General features: G+C 39.5%; 2 protein-coding genes across 2 annotated transcripts in view; one reads left to right on the top strand and one right to left on the bottom strand.

The window, feature by feature from the left end:
- The window catches only part of LOC144065497 (uncharacterized), a 193640-nt gene that overhangs the window by 42629 nt on the left and 138561 nt on the right, over nt 1-12450 (top strand). The window lies entirely within an intron of this gene.
- LOC144066120 (uncharacterized) lies at nt 2827-6622 on the bottom strand. The gene is made up of 2 exons (XM_077589466.1): nt 6602-6622; nt 2827-4337 (listed from the first exon to the last, which is right to left on the bottom strand). Exons 1-2 carry the CDS (start codon nt 6620-6622, stop codon nt 3222-3224), a joined length of 1137 nt encoding a protein of 378 aa, XP_077445592.1. The 3' UTR covers nt 2827-3221.

The raw sequence follows: 12450 nt of genomic DNA, 5'->3' as shown, positions 1-12450 counted from the left end.
AGCACCAGCCGATCTACAGCCCCTCGCCGATCTCGTACCTGCCGCCGGACGGGGGTGGGCGTCAGTGCATTCCCCGCCCTTTCCCGCTGGCGGGACCATCCTACCTGGTAGAAGGGGTCGAAGAACTCCTGGGTGATGTTGAGAACGTACCAGCGCCGCTACCAGGCCGAAGGCCCCCCATCACCACCTACGCGATCATGAGGGCGCGGGACGCTTGGACGTAACCTGGACGGAGGAGGCGAGCCAGTGAGCGAGACTCGAGCGTTTTCGGCGTGGCGGAAGCGGTGGAGTCGGTGGCGCAGGACATCCACAGGTTCTCATAGAATCTACGAGACGTGACGCGATCGGCCCCGATTTCCCATAAATTCTGATCCGATTTTTGATCGGTGGGCATCCTTATGAAGAATGTGAAGTGAGAAATGGTAGCTTTTACAGAATGAATAATTGCCATCATCTTTTTTTCACAGCAACGGCAATGAGAAAGTGGAGTGAGGTTGTTGGCTTCTTCAAAAAATGAACAGACTTGAAGTAGCAGGGAATGGTTTCAATCCACTGACCTCTGGGTTATGGGCCAAGCACGCTTCTGCTGCGCCACTCTGCTTCTTCTCAGTTGAGTCCTCACAAGCTGATTCTCAAAACTAATCAATTGAACTAATCAAAACAGATATACTGAGGCATGTGGCCATTCCCATCTGCTGCTGGAGCTCTTAAGGACCCCCAGCGCAAGCAACTCGGTCTCGGCCGGCGACTGTCATAGCCACAGTGACTTCTGCTATTCACAGAGTCATCCATTTTGCATTTAAAAACTTCCATTCCAATGAAAAATGTAGTGACGACAAAGACGATATGTTCTGCGCCGATTAAAAAAAAGAAACTATGTTGAATTTAAACTTGAACATTAGCTAATAGTTAACGTTACTAGGAAAGTAACATTTAACATGTAGAATAGTTCAATAACAAAAGAGCTGTGTCTGTTTTCTCAAGCAGGCCAGATCACAGATGCGTGTAGGAGAAGCCATAAAAAAGAGGAGGCGGGACACCAGCTTTTCTTTGGGGTCCTTTTTGAAAACGAACATGCATGGAACTTTAAGGATTGCAGGGTCAATAGGTCAATTAAAAAAAGAGTTCCTTTAATTAGCAATGGCAATGTTAGTGGAAAAAATGGCTTGTTGTTTACTGCTTTCTTAAGAGGATACAGTGGTACCTCGAGATACGAGCTTAATGCCTTCCGGGACTGATCGCGTATGTCGATTTACCCGTATCTCAAATCAACGTTTCCCATAGAAATGAACTAAAAACAAATTAATTTGTTCCAAGCCTCTGAAAAAACACCAAAAACAGGATATAGGATTGGAAAAACATTTATTTGTTCTAATTCGACATCTTTTAACAAAATCACAAATAACTAGTGGTTTAATAGTACTAAAATGTGTTTAATAGTACTAAAATGTGTTTAATAGTACTAAAATGTGTTTAATAGTACTAAAATGTGTTTAATAGTACTAAAATGTGTTTAATAGTACTAAAATTAGACGGAGAGACTTTTTGCACGGCAACACGCTCGTAACATAACATAAACAAACTTAAATGAACTTAGATTACGTTGCAGACACACTCAAAAATAAGTTTAATCGAACCGAACACTCAACTTATTTCTAATTTTGTTTGACATTTGATACCTTTCTTCTCCCGGGTTGGCTCTATTTGCCCCGCCTCCAAACTGACTTTCATTCAATATCAACTGTTTGATTTTGTCTTCCCTTCAAAATATTCCCAAAACGATGCACACAAATGTCCTCACAATAGGATAACGCAGGACCACTTGCCAATGAGAAGTAGTATATACTCCTCTCGTATTAGCGATCGATCCGCCATTCGCACTAACGGAAAAAAAACACTGAAAAAATGCAACGCTCCGCCCAGTGCTCGTAGAGACATTACACGAGGGCCTTGCGGAAAGACAGTGGCCATGATGTTCTTATGAACAGCGTCTCGGGTCCGCTGTATGCTCGTATATCAACATTTGTCTCATATCTCAAGATATATATTTGCTCGAAATTTTACTCGTATCTCAAATTACTCGTATGTCGAGGTATTACTGTAATGTATTAAATAGCTGGACTGGTTTCCTCGATATACAAACTTCACTTACTTCCCACAAGTGAACATAAGAAGGTCGACTTGATTCCAAAACAATAGAAAGACTGTGTAACCTAAAAAAAAAAAGGAAAAAAATACAAAAGGAAAACCAAGCTGGATTCTTCACAGGAGTTTAAAAACCACCTCTCCAGCCTGGCACACAAAAAAGGGCACTCGTTCCCTGCAATAGTTACATTCACATTCAAAAACAAATAAATAAATGTATATTTTTAAATAGAATTGAACCACCATCTTCCCCTGTTGGCAACGATTAATATATTAAGCCTGTACCCTTTACAGCAATTAAGCCATATAAAATGCATGCTAATCAAGAACTCCAAATTCATTCAATAATGTGAATAATACCCCAATCTAGTAGTCTTTTGCAAACATTTACCATTACATTCCCTTTGTAGTTTGTCCTATAAAACTTTCTTACTCAATGTTTTTCCAATAGTTACACATAAAATAAAAATCTACCAATAATCCCCTTCAACATCAAAAAGATAAAAACAATTTACCGTTAATTACGGACATGAAGTTACCGTATTTTCACACCTGTAGAAAGAAAACAATCTTTTATATCATAATTTGTCAAATTGTTCAAATTAATGTATTCATTAAATCTGAGCAAATAACGCTTCACTTTTTTGTTACCTTTGAATTTGGAAGGCTGATTTTGTCAACAAAAAGACCCAAAAAGTATTTTTCACCAAAAAGAGAGCTTTATTGAAACTACCAAAAAGATGACACGTTAAATTACAGATTAAAAAGTGTAAACAAGATTTTCAGAATGCAAAATACAATTAAACTTCGATTACAATGATCTTTCATACAGAATTTGAAAAAGTAAGCAAAGCCGTGATTGGCCACTGCTTATTACAACACATTTGCGTCTTTTAAGTCTATCCTTACGACAAAATCTCTGGCAAGAAGCTGAGGAGGAAAAAGGTTTCTGACGTGTGGGTAATTGTGTTTTTAAGATATTCCTGCCACAAATCGAGCAAAAAAAGGGCTTTTCTCCTCTGCGGGTTGTTAAGTCTTCTTTTCAGGTTTTTGAATTGTGTAGCTTTTTAATTGGGCTATTGTAGCGAATCTGTGGCCACAGACTGAGCAGGAAAACATTGTTCTCCAGTGTGGGTTAATAAGTGTTTTTTTAAATATTGCTTTCGAGAATAGGCTTGACCACAAACTGAGCAGGAAAATAGTTTTTTGCCAGTGTGGGTTCTTATATGGATTTTTAAGGATTCATTTTGAGAAAAGGCTTTACCGCAAACTGAACACGAAAATGGTTTTTCACCAGTGTGGGTTCTTATGTGGATTTTTAAATTTCTCTTCTCTGTAAATGTTTTACCACAAACTGAACATGAAAATGGTTTTTCACCAGTGTGGGTTCTTGTGTGTATTGTTACACTTCCCTTCCGTTTAAATGTTTTACCACAAACTGAACACGAAAATGTTTTTTCACCCGTGTGGGTTCTTGCATGACTAATTAAGTCTCCTTTCCGTGTGAATCTTTGACCACAAACTGAACACGAAAATGGCTTTTCACCCGTGTGGGTTCTTGTGTGTATTGTTACACTTCCCTTCCGTTTAAATGTTTTACCACAAACTGAACACGAAAATGGTTTTTCACCCGTGTGGGTTCTTGCATGACTAATTAAGTCTCCCTTCCGTGTGAATCTTTGACCACAAACTGAACACGAAAATGGTTTTTCACCAGTGTGGGTTCTTATGTGGATTTTTAAGGATTCATTTTGAGAAAAGGCTTTACTGCAAACTGAACACGAAAATGATTTTTCACCAGTGTGGGTTCTTATGTGGATTTTTAAGGATTCATTTTGAGAAAAGGCTTTACCGCAAACTGAACACGAAAATGGTTTTTCACCAGTGTGGGTTCTTATGTGGATTTTTAAGGATTCATTGTGAGAAAAGGCTTTACCGCAAACTGAACACGAAAATGGTTTTTCACCAGTGTGGGTTCTTGCATGACTAATTAAGTGTCCCTTCCGTGTGAATCTTTGACCACAAACTGAACACGAAAATGGCTTTTCACCCGTGTGGGTTCTTGCATGACTAATTAAGTGTCCCTTCTGTGTAAATGTTTTACCACAAACTGTACATGAAAAGGGTTTCTCCCCAGTGTGGCTCCTCATATGTGTTTTCAAAGAAGACTTTTTCCCAAAAGTTTTCCCACACTGAAAGCATTTGCAAAGTTTGTCACCACTGGGATTTTTCTTAACATCTTCAACATCATCATCGTCAAAAAGCAAGTCGTTGCCATCTGATAAAGGAGCAATTACATTTTCTGCTCGCCATCCTTCTGTTGAGCTGCCGCTCAGAAGCTCCGCCCCTATGTTGGCCACGCCCAGATCATCTTCACTCTTGAAAGGCTCACCAGTTGACCATTTGACACATTCCTCGTTTTTGATTGGAGGTTGCTCTTCTCTTTTGCACTGTTGAGGGAACTCTGGCTCCTCCTCTTTAATTAGGGGCCATGTTCCTGTGTTTGCAGATTCCGCCCCTCCACTGGCCACGCCCAGAACATCTTCCCTCTTCACGAACTCACCAAGTGACCAGGTGAAATGATCTTCCTCCCTTTTGATTGGACGTTGCTCGTCTCCTATTTGTTGTTGAGGGAACTCTGGCTCCTCCTCTTTGATTTGGGGGAGCTCAACTTCCCCTTCAAGGTCAACACACTCATGCCCATCAGCACCAAGATCATTTCTGAAACCTGCAAAGACACAAAGATAAATGATTAACCATTTTCCAATTATAAATGACTGAATTTCTTGTTCACAGAAATGAAACCAAACGGAAAAGGGCGCCATACATTCATTTCGTCACAATGCAGTACTTACTACTGTAGTTTTCTAGTCAACAGCAACATGAGTTGAAAACCGTTTATAGGTGCATTTTTCAAAGTATGGCACTATTGGTCAGAAAAGTTTCTTCACTTAAAATTAGTCAAATCTTTTTTGGAGCCTTTTCATTGTAAACATTCTCTTTTATGTTTTAGATTTTAATTTAGTTAAAATAATTTCGCCAAAGGGGAGGCATTAAAAAAAACATTATCTTTTATTCAGTAGCAGGTCTATTATTATTTGGGGGATTAATGAGATGCCGGATTCCGGCTAATGCCGGAGCGATCGCTAATACGCGCAGTATAGTATATTACTTCTCGTTGGCTGCTCATAAGAACGGTCAGGGGCACTGCCTCTCTCCCCCGCAACTCCTCGTGTAATATCTCTGGTCGCAACTATACCTCTTTGTAACGTCTCTGCGAGCACTGAGCGTTTTTTTCAGTGTTCCCCCCCCCGCCCCCCTTAGCCTGTTAGCTCCCGTTAACAGAGCGATCGCTAATTCAAGACTACTTCTCGTTGGCAAGTGGAAGTGCGTTATCCTATTGTGAGGACATTTGTGTGCATCATTGTTGGAATATTTTGAAGGGAATACAAAAGCAAACGGCCCATCGATAGTGAAAGTGAGGGTGGAGGCGGGGGCAAACAGCCAACCCAGCCGGGACAACAAAGGTATAAAAACGTAAAACATAATTAGCACGACAGCAAAGACAGCATGATAAAAAAAAACCCTGCATGACCAATTTACCCGTACACGATGATGAATTTAATATTGAGCTGAATGCGTTCACTGTTTAAGTTAATAAATAGGAATTTAGGCAATTAATGGCTGAGGGTTTGGCACATTGCGATATCCCAAATGTTGTTTTCGACTTAACAAAACTAAATGATGAATATCAATTGGTTAAATAGGAAGCAAAAGTGCAATTATGTCAAAATGGCTGTTTTTTAAAGATGTCTAAAATGAGCTAGCTGCAAACACCAATATTATCCGTCAAAAAATGTCGCAAATGAAATAAAAACATCTCCATGACTTGGCACCAAGCATAACGACTACGACCGACCAAACAAAGACAAAGCTCAGAAAAAGCCACAAATTAAAGTATAGTAAAAGCTTCTGGCCACTTTTTACAATCTGAACACACTAAATTTTATATTTTTCAGTCACTTTTTTACATCACAAGTAAATAAACGCCAACATGTGAGCAGGACTCTTTCACTCAGTCAATGGCTAAACTATCTCAAAGTTGAAACCAACTTACCTTGAAGGATTTTCATTGTTTCCAAAAGTTTGTCCAAATGAGTCTCGTGTCTCCAGATGAGTCGAGGACGTCCAACTGCAGCATCTGACTGTTATGCCATCCTCTGGATGCTGCATATTTGCGCAGTTGACATCAAAGAGCAAAGAGCCACGCGCTTTGATAGGTGACATCAAAGAGCAAAGAGCTCCTGGTGACGCCACACGCTTTGATCTCCATTTGGACCGTAGCCCCGCCTCCTTTGGACCCTGATATATGATGGAGGCACTTTAAGCCATTTATTTGTTCTCACAAATTCAATTCATTTAAGCAAATAAGGGAATTATTCGTGGGAGTTGGTACATTTTCGTTGAAGAACTTCATCTCTCGTGATTCAATTTGGCAAAACAGCAATGGTTCCTTGATTTGTCGATTTGTTCTGCGCTTGCGCGTATTGCGTCGCCTCCTTTTGAGCCGCAACCTTCTTCATGGTGACTTATGTCGTAAATTCAAACCTACGAAAGTATTTTTATTCCAACCATGTCAGACCATTTGAAGAATAATTATTTCCTATGCTCGACTCTCTTGTTTTTAATAAACCTAATGCCACCGAAAGAAGTGACGCTCGAGTTGCAGAAGTGACGCAATGTTCCGCGCATGCGCAACCCCAAAAGTCAAGGTTCCGTCCCCAGTCACAATCTTGTCGTGACCGTAGCGCGCCGAGTTTTTCCTCAATTTCCACCACTTAACTAAACCCACGCGTGGCCGATGTGTCTTGCTTAACTACTCTTCCGTCTTAAGTTTCAGTCAACATCATCTTCAAGGCGTCTAAAGCCTCGTTGAAGCTTTGCGGCCTACTTTAGTTTAGCCTGCTAGCATCAATCAAAGGTGCCTCCATCAGAATTCCCGTGTGGGTGTTCCATGAGGAACACTCGATTGTTTGCAAAATAAGGCATGCAAAAGTTGTTCTTCACATACTAGAAGGTGGGTTCACTTTTTATATTTATATATTCTCTCAATGTGTTATAAAGGACTTTTTTGTGCGCTGCAATTGATTTATTTAAAAATTCTCAGGTCGACAGAAGGTACAAGCTTGATTTTAAGACAATAAAACAGTACAAACAAAATCATGCAGAATAAATCATGGGAAAAGTACAGATCATAACAACTATTTCCCATTTTCATACTGTAATGCATATAAAAATATGAAATCATAAAAAGGCTATATATATATATATATATTTATATATATTTATATATATATATGTATATTTATAAATATTTATATATATATTTATTTATATATATTTATATATATTTATATTTATATATATATATATTTATATATATAATGTTTCCTTTGTTTAAGAACTCTAAAAACAGCTTTTTTTCTCCCACTTATTTCAATCCAAAAATATATTTCAAAATTATTGATTTAGAAAAATAAATCGATAAAACTGAATGTTGGCTCTTTTTCCATTTTTTTTTTAATGTCAACAAAAAAAGAATAGCTGTCATTTTTCCTTTTTAATTAAAAATGATTAAAATTTATATTTGATGCTTCACTCTTTTCTAAAAGGATTCCAAATAAATTAAAATCTCAAAAATACGAGAGAATATCTGCAAAGAAGAGGCTCAAAAAAGATTTGGAAAAACTTCAAGGGCCTGTGAGGTTACTTTACTGACCAATAGTCCTTTTTTAGTGAAATACACTTCAAAAAAACGTTTAAACCCCTTTGGCTATTGATGAGAATACTACAGTAGTCCTATGTTGACAACATCACAAATGTATGGCATCCTCTTCTGTTTAGCTTCGTTACTGTAGCGACCAGTATATTAGTCCTTTCTTTCCAGCCTAACCACTGCAAATATAAGTATAAGACTTAATTACCAGTCTAACATAAAGAACCTCTAGATAGAATAATAGACAGTTTATAAAATATATAATTTATCTTGGGGTCTTTGCAGGTTTCAGAAAATATCTTGGTCCTGATGGGAAGGTGTCAGAGTTTTCTGGTGCCAAAGAGGATGTTGAGCCCCCTCAAATCGAAGAGGAGGGGCCAGAGTTCCCCCAACACAGAGAGAGAAGAGCAACTTAAAATAAAAAAGGAGGAAGAAGATGTCACCTGGTGCGTCCTTGAAGAGAGAAGATGATCTTGGCGTGGCCAGCGGAGGGGCGGAGCCTGCAAACACTTTAACATGGCCCCAAATTAAAGAGCAAAAGAGAGAAGAGCAACTTTCAATCAAAAAGGAGGAGCAGCAAGATGTCACTTGGTCAACTGCTGAGCCTTTCAAGAGTGAAGTTGATCTAGGCGTGGCCGGCAGAGGGGCGGAGCCTCTGCACGGCAGCGACTCAACAAAAGGATGGCAAGAAGAAGCTTTTATTGCTCCTCCATCAGATAGTGACGACTTGCTTTATGATAATGAATGTTCTCAGTGTGGGAAAACCTTTGGTAAAAGGTTTACTTTGAAAAGACATATGGCAACCCACATTGGGCAGAGACCGTTTTTGTGCTCCGTTTGTGATAAAACATTCACACAGAAAGCAAACTTAAAAAGCCACACAAGAACCCTGTTGGAATAATGATTCAAACCTTTTAAATCATTATTAGTAATATTTAATTAAAAAAGGAAAAACATCTTTCAACAAACTCTGCTTACAACTTGCAAGGAGATGCAATGTGGCGTCGTCTTAGCCCCCAGTGCATTCTGAATTGCAGTAACTGAATCATTGTATTTAATCGCGACACTCGAAAAACATGGTTATGTAATCAGTACAATAACACCCTCGCTGGTTAGAAAAACAACAGTGTGAGGAATGCTTTCAAGGTAAACAAAGCAAAGCCGTATTTTCAAACAATAATGCGATTATCGCCATCTTCTGCTGGAGTCCCGTCAAAACAGTCCCGTTGTGTTCTGCCGAAAAGCGTGTGTGAAAACAATGTGTCCTCGAGCTGTGGGGCCTTGAGAAGACGATGTGGAGGAAAAGTGTCCATGGTTCCATGAATTGGTTTATAGCCTTATTACTTATTGAAAAATGCTTACAACACATATAGAATATTCATAATAATTCTAACATTCCCTCCTTTTACTATATGTTTGTTATTCATTTTATGACAAATTCAAAATAGAGGGATATCACCGTTGGCTGTTTTAATTTTACCCGCTTAGGCTCTACTCGTTCGGCAGAAAATAAGATCATTTTCGTCCAATCCATCCTCGTAATTACCATGCTCTTGGAATTCACTGTTAGTGTCAGCACTTCAGTAGGAGATATAATTCATGCAATTTGGAATTTGTAGGGGCAATCGCAGTGGTTATAAGTCGGCTCATCAAAGATCTTAAGCAGGGAATAATACAACACCCACATAATGTCAAAATCGTAGCAAAAAGGGCTACCACAAATTAGGCCAAATCATTATTAGTGAGGCCACAAATCTGTCAGCGGACATTATTCTACTCCAGGATGCTTTTTCATCTTGCGGTTTAGGGTCTGCAGGCCATCGTTGGCCCTGGTGTGGGACCCAGTGGGGGGCGTGTTGTTGAGTGCAACATTTTCAAACGTTGCATACGCCCCCTGCTCCTTCAAGAAGCATTTCAACCGCTGCACGATCCTGGAACGCCGTCAGACTAGTGGCTGCCAGTTGTTCCTTTATCGCCACAAATCCCTGTTCAGTATAATTTCCAAGGTTTTGGACATTGTGATGCAGGTAATTTATCCAATCAACATTTTTGTTTGGAGTAATTAAAAGAAAAATATACTCCCAACCTGCTGCGATCTGATTAGCCAACTTATACTCATCCTCGTGGATGCCAATCGCATCAATGTATGTCGGATCACCCTCTCTCCATGCGACGCCGTCGCGAGGGGCCCGCCATCATACCTGATTTCTGTGCGGCCAATTGTATCTTCTCTACTGTAGATGGAAAAACAGACACTGGTAATAGCAGTGAGACCAAGGCCCAAAGTCCTGCTGTCATTTTGGCAGGAGTCGTATAATTTGTTTTGACCCCACCACCACCATAGGTCAGAACGTGGAATCAGGGGTGTAGTCTGTTTTAGGACGTGGGCACACCACGTCACATTTATCGCTCCCAGTGCCGGTCCGTGCCCTGTGAGGACTAAGCAGGTAAAATGATTAAACGCGACATGTGTTGAAAAGTTAGGCTTGTCCTTTGCTGCCGTTGTAACTGGGTAGACATTATTCCATTTCATACATTTTGGGCTTACATCTTTTGTCAATATCAATTCTTTGAAAAACGATACAGTATGTACAGATATTACAGTCTGGCAAAATTCGATTCAATCCAAGATCAATATATGAGTACAGTTCAATGAGCCTTTATGCCACAATAATTGGTATAAATTATTGTAATAAATATTGGTATAATTCTAATTATAAATTATTTCCTCTTTTGTGTAACACTTCTAAACAGAACTTGTAGTATGAGACCTTTATATAACACTAAAAATTTTGCATTATCTCCTTTACACAATCAGGGGTAATTTGCGCGGGTACTACTCTTAAGAGAGGTCGGCCCCCCCATACATGTTATACAGGTTTGATACAGGTTTGATTTATAATAGCTGCATTTTCCATCAACAATAACCAATTATTTCTTACCGCCTCCCGTTTGGGAACTCCCCGTTGCAGAAATGAATTCTCTGGTCATCTCAGATTTTAATTTTACTATGGCGGATCCGGGTGTTTCCATCTCCGACGACCTTCTTACCCATGGACTTAGGAAAAACGTCAGACAAAGATCCACAAGTTAATTTGTCAGTCTGAATTATGATTTGTAATGCCCCCACCGTATGGGTTAATTTTATCGAAGGCCTGATGGTTTTTCGCACACGTGTGTCATCCAAGCATGCCAATCTAGACCAGTTTCTGCAACAAGGTTTCCCCAATCTGTTTTAGGACTGTTATGTACCACACATATTCCATGTGTATCCTTTGAAATGGATACGTAGCTTTTGTAGCTTGACATAAGGGGGAATCGCCCGTGTTTTTGCCATATATCTGCATATAGATTGAATATATAACCTCCCCCTTTTTTGAGGCATGAAATTTACCATGACTCAAAATGGCAGCCCTCCCAGATAAGTCTTTTGTTTTTGTTTAGTCCCCCAGGTTCCCAAAATTTCCCATTACAGAAATTAAAAATTTCATTTGGCGAAATTCTTTTCTTTTTTGTTTCTGTCCTACTCTGCCACCGCCGTCCTCGAAAGGCTTATCAGCGATTTCAGAAATATTCCACCTTGATATTAGAATATTGATATATCTTGGTGGCTAGCCAATTGAAACACAAAAGACAGACACTCATCCACGCTGGCACTCATAATCAAGGAATTTGCTTTGAGTGCTCCCCCAATCATCCACAATTTTGGTTTGTTGGAGTAAAACTGGAGTACCCAGAGAAAACCTACGAATTCTTGAGGACACCAGGAATACTCCACACTCCGGAAGGTCTGGATCCACTCCGCATTAGTAGATCCTCGAACCGCAAGATTGATGCCTGAAGAAACTAGATAATTAATGTATTAGTTTCACATGCCACATATCTAAAAATAGAAATTTGTTCAATTGCCACCGCCCCTTATCCCAGTCAGTTAGCATGTGGACTGCCCTGCGAGTGGCTGTGATTAACCATCTATTCGCCAATAATGTAATAACGGAAAAGTTGTGACACATTGAAACACACACACACCCCCTTTTTGTATTTTAACCGTTTGTAAAAACTTTATCTCACCCCCTTTCAATGTTATCGAATTTTGCCCATTCTAGTCAACCCATCTACTTAAAGCATTTCTCCAAGGTTGATATTTTATAATTTGGAGATGTTATTTTTAAAACATAGACATTATTTCATCACTCGTTTCACACTATGAAAGGCCCCACCTGAATTTGTTGTAGATAATCCCCTTTATCTAAGCTTGTTATTGCCAATCGTTATCACCGTAACATTCAGGTGTATTAACCCCATAATTGCAATGCAGTAAGTTTTGGCTAAATTCTTAATTTGTATGCCCCTAAAGCAATAGACAGTAATAACGTCCCAATAGTCATCAATATGACCTATAGCAAAGCATACGCCCCCTTCAGGTCAAACAAGGAAAGTCTTTTGTGCACCTAAAGACGCTCCATGTTTCTTCTAGGGAAACTATGCCTATCCTTAACCAATTATCTTATCTACCCCAGCCAGGTTCA

Source organism: Stigmatopora argus, chromosome 20 (genome assembly GCF_051989625.1).
Source record: "Stigmatopora argus isolate UIUO_Sarg chromosome 20, RoL_Sarg_1.0, whole genome shotgun sequence".
NCBI classification, from domain to species: Eukaryota; Metazoa; Chordata; class Actinopteri; order Syngnathiformes; family Syngnathidae; genus Stigmatopora; species Stigmatopora argus.
This window is presented reverse-complemented; position numbering and strand designations above follow the sequence as displayed.